Genomic DNA, 14,735 nt, shown 5'->3' with positions numbered 1-14,735 from the left:
GATCAGCGTTGCGCATCGATTGAGAAAATTTGGCAACCAGAGATCGGCGGGCATCATTGTGAAGTTTGTACGAAGGAAGGATGCGGACGAACTTCTTAAAAGGCGCAAGGAAAAGCGTAATCTGACGGCACAAGATGTGGGATTTCCTGGCGATAAGAGTCCCGTCTTCATAGACCAATCACTGGCTCCAGGTAGGCGTAGATTATTCACAGCAGCGAGAAAAATCAGAACGCAGGAAAATCTTCGCTATGTATGGGTTGACCGGTCGGGAGTAATTAAATTGAGAGCAACCGAAAACAGTAGAGTGATTTCCATAAGAACGCATCAAGATTTGATTGCGTTCGTGTCCGATTTACGAAACAAAAAAGACTTTAAGCATGTCAATTGATTCAGTCATTTTCAATTTGAAGCTAATGATTGAGTGATTTATTTTTATCATTCTAATATCATTATGAATTAACATGGATTCTAATTTGTTCATTATTGTGGAGGGTGATGATTGTTTGAATATTAATTAGAATTGAACATAATTTTTAATCAGAATGTTTAGTTTACGATTGTGTTATGCTGTTTTTTTTTTCATTCAATTATTGTGGAGGGTGATGATTGTCTGAATATTGATTAGAATTGAACATAGCTTTTCAGTCAGAATGTTTAATTTATGTTATATTATGCTGTTTTTTTTCTTTTTCATGCTGTACAACCACTCACATTGTCACATTTGTCTGGCTGAAATTATTATGTTGAAGCTGAATTGAAGGATTTTATTCCTCTCAATTATTGATAACAATTTACTGGTGAAAGTTGGGTGGAACGTTTTATCTGTATAGGGATGTTTTTACGATAGTACTGTTGAGTATAAATCTATGATGATAATGGAACACTATAATAGTTATATCGATACTGTTTATTCTGGGATTACGCTCACCTCTGAGTGCTAATCTAGCTAACTGATAGTATCTAGCTATTTGTACAGCACAATCATTGATTGAAATGCAGGATATTTATTCCACTCAGCTGCTACTGGTCTGGTGTATTAGGAATACTCGTTGTAACCATTTCTTGTTTTAATTTTTTCCCCCATTTCTTTATATATTAGGCCTATACTTCCAGAAACAAATTTCAGATGGGAAGTAATGATAGTGGCCAAAACTTGGCTCATATTGTTCTCTCCTATTTTCATGTAGATAACACACATCGCAGATTTTTTTATTGTTTTTTTTATTATTGTAAAGGAAGTTTTAGGCAATAGCCTGTAATTTTCTTTTTTTTCCAAGTATTTTATTGTTTGCTCTTCCCGATGAATGAATAGATAGACTATTTATGTTGGAGATGAGAGTATAGAATCATTCAATCCAATAAATGAAGAAAAGGCTATTATTGATCACTATTATACAGGGGTTATGTAGGCAATAATTTATTAGTATTTGCTTACCGAATAGCATAGAGCAGCACGGATTATTAGCTCTTTTACATAAATTTAGTGTTTTTCATCATTTTTATTTTTTCAATATACATTTATGTTCCATAAAGTGGATTATTTTTGTTTAATATTTGTAATATTGTTATTATTATTCACATCGTACTGTGTATTTTCTTTCTTGAATTTGTTTATTTGTCTTTTTTTATTACACTTATATGTTTCAAGAATATGTCAACTTAGAAGAAGTACTAGTTGACACAACGTTTCACGAAAGTAGTGAAAGCTGTAAGCTATTTTTAAGAGGAGAAAATGATTTCTCTTTATTCCACGTTAATATTCGTAGTATCTTACAAAATTTTGATAGTTTAGTTGTTTTATTGACTGAATTAGAAAGTGAATTTGATGTCATAGTTCTGTCGGAGACATGGATGAGTAGCAAGAATTTTTCCAACTATTTCTTACCAGGATATTCAACTTATTATACTGACAGATTTGTGAACCAAAATTCAGGAGTGGTATGTTTCTTGAAGGATACATTGATTAATCATAATATAAAAGAGATTACAATTACTAATGCCAATGCACTTATTTTAGAGTTTACTAAGGGTTGTAAGAAGCATGAGGTCATTGCAGTTTATAGATCTCCATCTGGATGTCCAGATTTATTTATGACAGAGATTGGAGAATACTTGGATAATAGAGGTAGTGAAACTTCCCACATAGTCGGTGACATAAATATCGATATAGCATCTGAGAATGACTCGTCGGTTTCAGAGCGGTATCTAGATTTTATGTATGAGAAGGGTTATATGCAGATGATTAATAAACACACCAGAGTAGTGATAGGGGGATCTAAGACATGTGTAGACCATATTTTTGTAAAAACGGGTGGTGACATTAATATGGCACGCCCAATAGTTCTTGATTATAGTATAACTGACCACTATCCTATAATGATAATTTATTTAGCTCAAAAATCTAAACCGAGCAGGCATGATAACATGAGGGCGACTAAAACAAAAATTAACCAAGATATACTGCTAGAGAGACTTATAGGTGAAAAATGGAATCAAGTTATCAATACAATAGATGTCAATGATGCAGTGAGTGAATTTTACAAGATTCTAAAGAATCACATGGATGAGTCCACTACTGTAACACCTGTAAAAGTTAGATCTAAGCTACGGAAAATAAAGCCCTGGATCACACAAGGACTGGTAGTGTCAATAAGAGCTAAAGAAAAACTATATTTACAAGCTAAGAAAAATCCCAACAATGTTTCACTGAACAATTATCTTAAGAAATTTCAGTCAAAATTAAAATCATTGATAAAGGAAGCTAAGCAGAAGTATTATCACAATAAGATAGATAGAACACATGGGGATACGAAACATATTTGGAGGGCTACTAATGAAATACTAGGTAGAGGGGTGAATCGAAATGATATAAAAAACATTAATGTTGGGGATAATGCTTTGAATATGGATGAACACGGAACGGAAATAGTGAATTATTTTAATCAATATTATATTTCCGTTGGAAAAACACTGGCTGAATCCCTACCACAGTATGCTGATGAGGTAGATGAATTGCCGGTAATTACCAATCAGAATCGGCAGTTATGCAACTTTAGATTGATTACTGTTAGCGAAGTTGCAGCACTCATTAATAGTCTTAAAGCGGGTGCCAGTCCAGGTGAAGATAATTTGAGCACAGATTTTCTGAAGCAAATTAAAGAGTTCATAGCTGAACCGATAGCACATATTATAAATTTGAGTATTGCAACAGGAATTTTTCCCAATAGTTTCAAAAGTTCAATTGTTAAGCCAATATACAAGGGAGGTAGTAAACTGGAAATGGTCAATTATAGGCCGATTTCCCTTGTGTCTAACCTTGCCAAGATTCTAGAGAAACATATTAAAAAGTGTTTAATCGAATTTCTTGAAGAATGTGAAGGGTTATCTGATAAACAATATGGTTTTAGAAGTGGTAGAAGTGCTGAGGAGGCGATAGCTGATTTGACTCATATTCTTTACAATGACTTAGATGAGGGGAAAAAATCACTTGCTGTTTTCTTAGATTTGGCCAAAGCATTTGATACGGTTTCACACCCTAGATTGATAAGAAAACTTGTGGAGAAGGGCGTCAATGGTCTTGCTCTCGGTTGGTTCAGATCCTATTTGGGCAATAGGAGTCAAAAGGTAAGAATAAACAATGTATCAAGTGAGAGTCAGCAGGTAGTCTATGGAGTGCCCCAGGGTACAGTTTTGGGTCCATTATTATTTGTAATATACATTGATGACTTGTGCTCTATGGACCTGGGTGAGAATGTCCATCTGCAGTCCTTTGCCGATGACACGGTTCTGTGTGTAAAAGGCACTACATGGGAGGAGGTTTATAATTTGACAGAAGATAGGTTGGCGAGAATAAAATGCTGGTTAGATGTGAACAAATTAACTTTAAATAGTAATAAAACTAACTTCATTGCCTTCTCTCTTAACAAGACTGGCCAGCCTCCTGCACTGGATTTGCTGCTAAGATCAGGGGATTGTAGGACTGATGGGTGTAGTTGCTGTGTAAAACTTAAAAAGGTTAACACCTGCAAGTTCCTTGGTGTCACCATAGATCAGAATCTACGCTGGGATGTCCATGTAAATAATATAACAAAAATTATGAGGTATTTGATGATCCAGGTTTCACGGCTAAGGGATCTCCTTCCGAGTAGAGCTATGCGACAGGTGTATATGGGGTTGGTGCAGGCTGTCCTCCAGTATGGTATTGTGGCATGGGGTGCAGCCTTTCATACAACTGTTGAACCACTTAATAGGGCACATAGAATAGTTCTAAGAATAATGTTGAAAAAGGATCCATATTATCCATCAAAGGAACTATTTGTTACAGCAAGGGTTTTAAACATAAAAAAGCTGTACATCAAGGGCTCGATTCTATTCATGTGTAGAAAGAATAGTTTTACAATGTTACCTCATGCACATCAAACTAGAAGGATGGTGTCAGGAATGGTAGAGGAGACAAGAAGGGAAACGACCACAGGGCAGCGACATTTCTATTATCTGGCCCCAAGATTATTCAATAAATTGCCGCCAGAATTAAGACAAAAAATCAATCAGAAATGCTTCAAGTTAGAGCTTAAAAAATTCCTTTTTTCTACTGATATTAACTCAGAATTGGCATTGCTTTTGAATGCAGTTTAGTATTGATCCTGAATAAGTACCAGTCTTGGCCTGTACCAGTACCTGTCTCATATGTTATGAGAAATGATTATTATTCTTCTATTCATGTTAATAATTATGTATTGTAGAAATTATTGTTTTCAAAATATGTAAATGAGTGCATTTAATGTTTGTTTCCAGTACTATGAAAAAAGAAAGGAAGCAATCAGTTTTTGTTTATTGAATCTATTTCTATTATTACTTATTGGCTAAGAATTTGAGATTATATTTCTTTCAATTATTGTTTTATGTGTTAGTATTGTTATATGTAAATATGTTTGAATAGCTTATGCTTGTAAACTACAGCAGTGGAAAGTCAAATTTTTCTTTCTTGTATTGTGTCTATTGTTGTAATGACTCCTCCTCTAAACACGGACTTGTTCCATATTAGAGGGAGTAATTTTCAGGGAATATATTGTAAAATGTACTTTCTGGAAATAAATTGTGAAATAAAAAATAAAAATTGTGAAATCCTACTTGTGAAATCACCTACTCAAGTATCACCACTACAAATCAGGAAGCGAATTTCAAATGCTTTTACTATATAAAGGAATACTCTATTTATTTTTCTCTCACTCAAATTTGATAGAAGTACCTTTACTTTGTCAGCATCTGACACAACATTTTGGATGAATTTGCCAAGAAAGTAGGAACGAGTAGATTTATACATTGGACAACGTACTAAGAAAATATGTTCTATATCTTCTCTCTCACGAATATTACAAATAAGACAATTCGACATGCAGTTCAAATTGTGCCTCTATTATCACATACAAGTATATAGAAGATACATTAGTAGCCATTCGCAATTGAGTGATACAACGGACTTTGACAATGGGCATTTGGAATCCAAGCTGCTCACCCATCTTGAAATTGGGATTTAATTCTCTATAGTGAGGGCAATTCATAGAGCTGAGTGCTGCTTCTACATCTTCCGCATACAAACTATCTGCGTAGTTTCTGAACAAGATTCCCTGTACAGCTTTCAACCTGTGAAAGAGGTCAGCTCTATCTCCCCATGCAATTACGATACCCTGATCATCGCATCTCTTCTGAAGAAGAGACAACAATACCGAGGCTCCATGTATATTGTTCTGCTCCAGTACACAGTCCAACAAACCGAGAAACAGAGTTTAGGCTACCTACTTCCAGACATCTTTAGAACCCTTGAAAGAAAACCAAAAGATCTCTTCAGTGCAATGTGACTGAGCCTCAACCTGCCTAATTCCAAACGTATAGCCCAACTCGGTGATGTGACATTCAACAGAAGAGCACGTTTAAGAAAATATAGCTGTGCCCTTTCCAAAATGTCAGCACAAACAAGACCCCAAACTTCAGAGCCATACAGAATCGAAGGCAGCACTACTGCATCGTAGAGTTTCATCTTAGCATCCAATGTGTCAGACTTGGCTCTTCAAAGAACCTGGATGACTGACTCCCCAGCAATTCTCGCCTTCCTAATTGAGCATACAGAATTTCAGGAAGCAACCCCACGCATGAAAGTCTACTCCAAGGTACCTATATCTGCTGACTATCTCTACTACCTCACCTCGATAGTGAAAAGATGAAACTTATTTGCGGCCCCTAGCATGGAAACGTACAATTTTCGTTTTTTTCAATATTGACATTCAGTTTCAGGGACTCAGAGTAGTCAGAAAGACAATTAAGCTTGTTAGGCAGCGCAGGTCCACCTCACACCCATGCAAAGATGACAATATCATCAGGACAGTTAACAGTAACATCAATATCTCAGTGTGGTTTTTCAATGGAGTGCCATGGAAGCCTCTTCCCCTGAAAAAGGACTCAATATTTCTCAAATAGCAGAAGAACAAAAATGGACTTATCTGTGAATCCCCCTGCAACACTCCTTTTGTAACCTTATCATTTTACTGCTGACTCCATACAACCTAAGCTCGTTTAATAGAAGCCCATGAGGAATAGAGTCGAATGCAGATTGGAAATCGACAAATAAAGCAAAAGATTTGCGGCGTCTAACCTTTATCTGGTGGAAAACAACTGTATGCAAAACAAATATATTGTCCAGACATCCACGCCCTCTCCTAAATCCACTTTGACACTCAGGCAGTATGTGACATTGATCAGCCCACTCTGACAGCCTTATTTCCAATGCATGTGTGAAAAGTTTTGTGATATTATTGAGCAATGCTAATCCTCTATAGTTATTAGGGTCATCCTTATCTCCCTTCTTATATAGGAAAAACATGACAATCTGTACCCTTTCACCTGCATATTTACTGCCAAGAAAGTGGGACCAAGATTACAAAGAAACACCGTTAGCATGCTTCTATCCACCCTTGAAATATTGCTAAGTAAAAGTTACTATTAGTGTTCATTAACACTTGATTTTCAATGTAGTTACTCATTTATTTCATTTTTGAATGATTAGTTTCTTTAAATGTGAAGATCATTTTAATGGTTTGAGATATCGATGTGCAGGGTTCACCTTTAATCTTCTCTAAAAATTCTGTATCGAAATCATGTATCACATGACCACGTTTCCATTTGAAAAATGAAATTGGATTCAAAATGAAGCTGGATTCAAGATTAAGTTGGATTCATAAGACGGATCCAAGATGACTTTACTGTATAACTGTACAACTAACATTGTACGCGAAAATTACTAACCTATAAGCATTTAGCTATCAAATTATAAAATGACTAATAATTAGGTTCTATTCGGAAGGGTGTCTGCTTGAGGTCAACACCATTAATTCACTGTTATGCACTGCAAAATCACATCCTGTTGGCCCAGGAACCCACCTAAAACTGTAAATCCACTCATCTCTCACAATCATCCCTCTTATTACTCACACTCAAACCCAATACTTGTGTGCGCATCATCCTCAGCCAAAATGACTCACGTTACTAGAGATTGATTCCTGTCGAAACTGAGATTAAACATAGGAAATCTTCTTTCTATTTTAATACATCAGTAGTTGTAACAATATCATGTATTTTATTCAACAGATAGATATCAATTGATACATATGTAACAACTTCATAGCTATATGGAATAAAATATCAATCATAATGATCAGTAAGGTTGGCCACTAACGGTAGGACATGCATGATAAACATGTGTAGTACATGCACACTTACATGCTCATCATGCATGTTTTGTCATCAGAGAGAGGCGTCTAACATGAAATAAACAACCAAAAACAATAAATAAACCACTGGAATACTAGTGACCCCCTGGGTTGGAGAACTTGCTCATGAGTTGATTTATTGATATTTGAATTCCGCAACTAGTGATTATACAGAGTTGCTGAGAATTATTATGGAAAAACCTGAATATTTCTTTTACAAGGATAATTTGAGTGTAAGTTCATAGTGATCCTATTAAAATTAAAAAAACTACTTCTCAATCCCTGCAAAACTTTTGTCCGAAAGTTTATAGATGTCAATGTTACAGTTAACTGACTGCTAGGCCTATGAAGATTGTTACTGCTGGCTAGGTTGCAACTTTTAAGGGCAAATGTAACTATTCTCCTCCTGTTGAGTAAAGATAAGATCACAGAGCATGTCAAGTGCACACTGGTGAAATCAGAAGTGTATATTCTTATTTTATTCCATTTTCCAATTTGTTTAAATTATTATTTTTTTTACTGTTTCAACATTATTTTTGTTTCACTTATAAATACACTATATTTGTTAGAAGTGGACTGGCTTCGAAATTTTTCTTGTATTTTTTATCTCTCTTTATTCCTTTCTCCCTCACCCATTCTACTCTTTTTCAACATTTATTCCTTACTTTTATACCTTCTACCACCCTATTACATGAGAAACCGTAGTTGGCTAGGGTATTCATCCTCCTTTCATTCTATTCAGCACTCCCCACCATGAAGCCTGTAGTATCGTTAGTGGCAGGCCTAAACGTGGAATCTATAAGCAAATTTCTTTCCCTTATGAAAGATAAATTTGCCTCGGCCATGACACTCATCTCAATGTTGGTGGCCCGGACTGCGAGGACAACAACTTTCCAAATTCATTCAAATAAATCATTGGGTGTGACCTTTCAATAATAAATTATATCCATCACAATAACACCTTTACTACTTTACAGACAGTTGAAATGAAAGGTGACATACCTGTATCCTGCACTCCACTAAGAATTCGACCAACTCTACCAAGCGAAGTCATACTCTGCAAGCTGACAGCATCGTGCTCAATGATGCGGAATGGGTGGCTGCTCTTGCCAGTGTCTGGGCCCGAAATGATTCCATCCATCGACGAGCTGTGACTGTTGGGAGGTGACGAGTTGCTGACTCCCCCTCCCCCTCCAGCCACCCCACTACCACCACCACCTCCTTCCTCGTCGTCAGTCTGTATCCTCTGGCGTATTTCCATGAACCTCCTCCTGCCATGCTGGTTCTTCTCAATTACCTGACAACATGTGCATGAATTAGGAGGAGTATTGGAAATATAACAGTGTTGAAAAGATTATTCAGTCATGAGAAAAAGGTTGGCTAGGCAAGAGGACAATCCCCCTACTCATGTCAGTTGATAGGGCTCATAAATAGCTATCCATGGTATAAATTTCAAGAAAATCGTAAGAGCCATTTTCGAGAAAACCGTGAAAAACATGGATTTTTAGTAATTATCCGTCATTTTTTTCGCCATTTTGAATTCAATTTTATTGAATTTCTTATTGTCGGATCCTCATGGTATAAGGACCTTAAGTTTAAAATTTCGAGTCAATCGGTTGATTAGGAATGGAGTTATCGTGTTCACAGACACACACACACACACACCCAAAAATCATGTTTTTGGACTCAGGGGACCTTGAAACGTATAGAAAACTTGAAATTGGGGTACCTTAATTTTTTTGGAAAGCAATACTTTCCTTACCTATGGTAATAGAGCAAGGAAAGTAATACAGTACCTGAAATTACATTTTAAAAGTTGATAACTAACCATCCTATACTTAATCCATGCTTCAGTTAGCCTACACATATTGGTTAGACCTACTCGTACCGGTATAAATAATATTGAAAGGTTATTTCAGAATTATTTCCATTGAAATTACTTATTTTAAATAGGATTTCTATTTTTCTATTATCTTTAAAAGAAATTGGAGTAGAATACCTACTAAACAACTTAATTTCTGTTGTTTTGAAATTCAGATTGTTGTATCACAGCTTTTTAAATTAGCCGCCATTTCAGGTTTGTATAAAAATAAAAATCTGATCTCAGTTATGAAAGCAAATTTTCGAATCAAATTATGAAAAAATATATTTTCTTGATTAACTTGACATTAAATTGATTATTTTATCAAGGAAATGATAATTATTATTAGATCAAATTTAATTGAATTAATTGAGTAACAGCTGTGTACACTCAGTGGCAAAATGGATAGACTTGGCAACGTTTTTCTCCTATCTTTCTTCACTGCCATTATAACGTGGTCCTCACTATAGTAGGGGGATTACAAAATATGTTGTATTTCATATTCGTGAATTAAGTTTTTGTAAATAAAATTGAATTTGATTTTACATCAAGTTAGCTGCTCTGACGGCTAGTGCAGAACAGATTGCAAGAGAAAAAGCGCATGCCTAAAAACATATTCCGTCTTTACGCTGCTGCAATTTCAATCTTTTTCTCGTGACTGAACCATCTTTACTTATCTGTTATATCAGATGCCTAGTCCAGCCTGGTAACCCAACGTAGGGCAATGAAGGTCAGTGAAGGCCAGAGCTGGCAAACCACCCATCTACAAACAGACGCTGGTCGACATTGGCCTTCATTGGGCCAACATGTAGATGATGCATGAAAAAATCTTATAAGCACCTTCTACATAAGGATGATTGGGCCTGTATTATAACTATTCGTCAAGATCTGGAAGTGGAGACGTTATGTTTCTGCCTTTTAAGCTAATATGTTGATTAATACCATAGAATTAAACATACAGGAGTAGGAAGTTTGCCACCAAATTTGGAGAGTGAATACGGAATTTTTAACCGATAGCAGTGCTTTCTGCTAGGAACTACTTGAATTATCGTTTGAGAAATGTAAGGGCGAGAGTTTGAAGGGCGAGACTGTAGCGCCTCAGTGCCTGAAGTAACAAAACTACATGGACGACTGGTTTGACGTAACAATGGAAACCGTGTATGTTGAGAGCAGTCAAAACAATACTCTTTTGCATTTTCTATGTTAATACTATAAAAAATGCAGTTTTCAATAGAATTGTATTTTTTCTCCATTTGGATGTACAAAATTTTAAATTCCTATTTAATATTGCTACATCCAATGTTCAAATGTCCGGATAGTTGGATGGATCCTACAAAAAATTAATTCAAATAGATTCTAAACACAAGAACCTAATTCAAATGGGAAAATGATGTTTCCTAGTGAAATATTGGAAATGGTTCCTTAAATTAGGTTATATTTAGCAAGATTTGCTCTAGAAGAATCAATGATAGTTGAAATTAGCAAAACCATTACCTGATTTTCGCTATAGCTGGAGGATAAACTAACAGTGGAAGTTAAAACTGTTGATTTCATCTTATGGCTCTCAACGGTTTCGGTGGCTGGCACATTCTCACTTTTATTCTCCACACAGGTAGTACTTATAACTTCATGAACAGCTTTGGAAGAAGAGTGGCTGGTCTTCAACCGCCTGAAAAACAAGCATTCAAACTAATTATTTAAGAAATTGAGACCAAAGTTTATCATGCAACGAAAAAATATTCTTTGTACTTTATTGTTATGCAAAACTTCCATCAATATCGAAAGTTTCATCGAAATATATTGATATATCATAATATTATAGCTGGCAGTGTTGTAGTTGGTTAGTAGTTTCAGCACTGATTGGATGATTCCATAACTCATAAATTTAGCTCAAGTTATAAGTAGGGGTGGGCTTCGGGATAAAATTGATCAAGTCACTGCAAGTAGCACGCATAGCATTTAATGAAAAATAGCATAAATGAAAAATCGATTGACATGATCTTTGAATTTTTTGATCGTATTCTTAGACCATGTATACCGTACTATAGATATCACATGTCTAGCTGTCAAACCTATAGTGAGATTCAGGTTATAAGATCTGTAACTGATTAATATTGGTTTGCTATCCTTGTTTGTCAGCTCTCAAAATTCTGAAATCAGTTTCACGGTCTGAAACTACAAAAAGTTGTTAATAATAGCACACTTTGAAGAGTGAAAACGATTGAAGATACCACAAAACTCTACTCGGTAAAACTTGTGGGAAATTTATACAAAGTTTGAATGTCTCAACTCGGATTCACCATCAATCCAAAGCTTACCTGAGAGTCCTGAAGGTGCCATCTCGATAGTTGATATCAATCAAAATGTCTATTCATAATAAATTCAAAACAATTGAGGATCTTGCCAAACCCGCAAGTTAACAAGAATCAACAACTAATATCAGATCAGATAAACCAGGATAACTTGAATAAACACAGCAACCTATTGTTCAGAGCAGTAGAAAGGAAAATTGACAACAATGCCATTAAATCATTATCAATGACTTTATTATACCAGCGCCACACTCTAGCCTAATTCAGTAATTTAGTATATTCAGTCCATGAGCGGCAGTCGCCAGACAGACTTCGTCAAAATATAAAACAATTAATACACAAATAACTAGATATGGCTGCAGATTGGTTGTTTCATGTGGCTCTGTAGAGGGACTGCAATAAGTCGATGTCAAACGAGGCAAACGACAGAAGAGTCCTGCGACAGTCGAGACCAGCGACGGTAGAGACCGGCGACATTCGAGGCCAGCGACGGTAGAGGACTCCTGAAAAATTACTGAAAAGGCCAAATTACTGAATTAGGCTAGAGTGTGGCGCTGGTATAATAAAGTCATTGATAATGATTTAATGGCATTGTTGTCAATTTTCCTTTCTACTGCTCTGAACAATAGGTTGCTGTGTTTATTCAAGTTATCCTGGTTTATCTGATCTGATATTAGTTGTTGATTCTTGTTAACTTGCGGGTTTGGCAAGATCCTCAATTGTTTTGAATTTATTATGAATAGACATTTTGATTGATATCAACTATCGAGATGGCACCTTCAGGACTCTCAGGTAAGCTTTGGATTGGGTCGATGTCAAACGAGGCAAACGACAGAAGAGTCCTGCGACAGTCGAGACCAGCGACGGTAGAGACCGGCGACATTCGAGGCCAGCGACGGTAGAGGACTCCTGAAAAAGTGGCCTCAAATGTCGCCTGCGTTAGGCGACAGTTGAGGCCACTCTAATTTTTGTACAGCCCCGACAGTCGAGACCTGCGACGGCAGAGGACTCCTGAAAAAGTGGCCTCAAATGTCGCCTGCGTTAGGCGACAGTTGAGGCCACACTAATTTTCGTACACTCCCGACAGTCGAGGCCTACGACCGTAGAGGACTGTAAAACAGTAGGCCTCGTAGGCCTCGAATGTCGTCGGTCTCGACTGTCACGCCCCCTCAAAAACACAGTAAAAATATTTTTAAGGAAGAATGTTTATGTAAAGTTGTTGATTTTTCAAATCAACTTCCTAGATTATATAAAAAGGTAAATTTGTTCATTACTCTAAGCATCATACTACTGTATATAACCTTTTTCTATTCGCTGAAGCTTATTAATTTTGTAACTTTTAAATTCTTTATAACTTTAAATTCGTGTAACTTTGAAAGTTCAGCATGTAAAATAAAGATACCAGCATCTTTCCATCCTCCAATTGAGTTTCGTCAACAAAGGTGGTCAAGTCATATACATTCCAGTACTTAGATGATGGTCCCTAAACATATTTTTAAGTAATGGGAATCCATTACTACTGCATTATGCCTCCTTCATTGACAAATCTAAATATTTATCTATCTTCTATCCATCTATAAGACGAGATGGTGTCTGTCTTTCTGTCTGTTTGTATGTGAGCTCATCACGCTTGAAATACTTGACTGATTAAGCTGTAATTCTTCACAAAGATGATCGTTCTGAAAATCCTTCAAGGATAAGCACTATCTACCTTCAAAGTTCATATGCTTTTTTTATGAAGGAAGTTTCCATTATTTAGTTTTCAACAAATCAGAAGTTATAATCATTATACAATGTATTTTGTCTGGAATCGCAGTAGGATGTGTCCTCAACTGTCGCCTGCTGCAAGCGAGTCTCTAATTTTTGTACAGGCCCGACAGTCGAGACCAGCGACATTCGAGGCCAGCGACGGTAGAGGACTCCTGAAAAAGTGGTCTCAAATGTCGCCAGCGTTAGGCGACAGTTGAGGCCACTCCAATTTTTGTACAGCCCCGACATTCGAGACCTACGACGGGAGAGGACTCCTGAAAAAGTGGCCTCAAATGTCGCCTGCGTTAGGCGACAGTTGAGGCCACTCTAATTTTCGTACACTCCCGACAGTCGAGGCCTGAAAAAGTGGCCTCAAATGTCGCCTGCGTTAGGCGACAGTTGAGGCCACTCTAATTTTCGTACACTCCCGACAGTCGAGGCCTACGACCGTAGAGGACTGTAAAACAGTCCTGTATGGTCGTAAGCCTCGAATGTCGTCGGTCTCGACTGTCGCGCCCCCGACTGCAATACTAAATCATGAAACAATCTCAAACTGGTCCACAAGTCCACTGGTCTCATCATCTCTCAGTGAGTACAGAGGGTAGTTGATTAGTTTTTCACGTACCAGCCGTAGGGAGCCTTAGGAGCCGTAGGGAGCTATACGTGTACTGACTGTACACTGTCAGTATTTTCAGACGTTTGAAAATTGGCCGGCAGTGCTCCAGGTAATGCGATGACGTCATGACACGAAGAACTTTCTTCTGCAGAAGGAGAATCCTTTCACAGCTACCCGCATGGCCCCATAGTACTATTCCGTAGCGTATCCGTAGCCTAGTCGCTTACCAAGCGGCTGGCTGTATATTTGATACTTACTTTATGTCATCGTCCTTGACTGGGGGTACCAGACAGACTGTGTCAAAGTTAAAAAGCATACTCTAAAAAAGTGGCTCCTCAGTCAGTTCAGCCAATGAATAGATTGGTCTATAGATCAATTTCTGTCTGATGAGAGAGCAGAATCTTGTGCGAGGCGCATTTTTTACTTTTATTGGG

At 36.9% G+C, this 14,735-nt stretch overlaps 1 protein-coding gene across 1 annotated transcript in view; it reads right to left on the bottom strand.

Moving 5' to 3' along the window:
* The window catches only part of LOC111062733 (WD repeat-containing protein 44-like), a 69,435-nt gene that overhangs the window by 52,655 nt on the left and 2,045 nt on the right, over positions 1 to 14,735 (bottom strand). The window contains exons 2-3 of the mRNA XM_039420519.1: positions 11,119 to 11,293; positions 8,766 to 9,060 (exon numbers count right to left, since the gene is read on the bottom strand). Of these exons, the coding sequence (XP_039276453.1) occupies positions 8,766 to 9,060; positions 11,119 to 11,293 (470 nt within the window). The remainder of the gene's footprint in view (positions 1 to 8,765; positions 9,061 to 11,118; positions 11,294 to 14,735) is intronic.

Source organism: Nilaparvata lugens, chromosome 1 (assembly GCF_014356525.2).
Source record: "Nilaparvata lugens isolate BPH chromosome 1, ASM1435652v1, whole genome shotgun sequence".
Classification (NCBI taxonomy): domain Eukaryota; kingdom Metazoa; phylum Arthropoda; class Insecta; order Hemiptera; family Delphacidae; genus Nilaparvata; species Nilaparvata lugens.
This window is presented reverse-complemented; position numbering and strand designations above follow the sequence as displayed.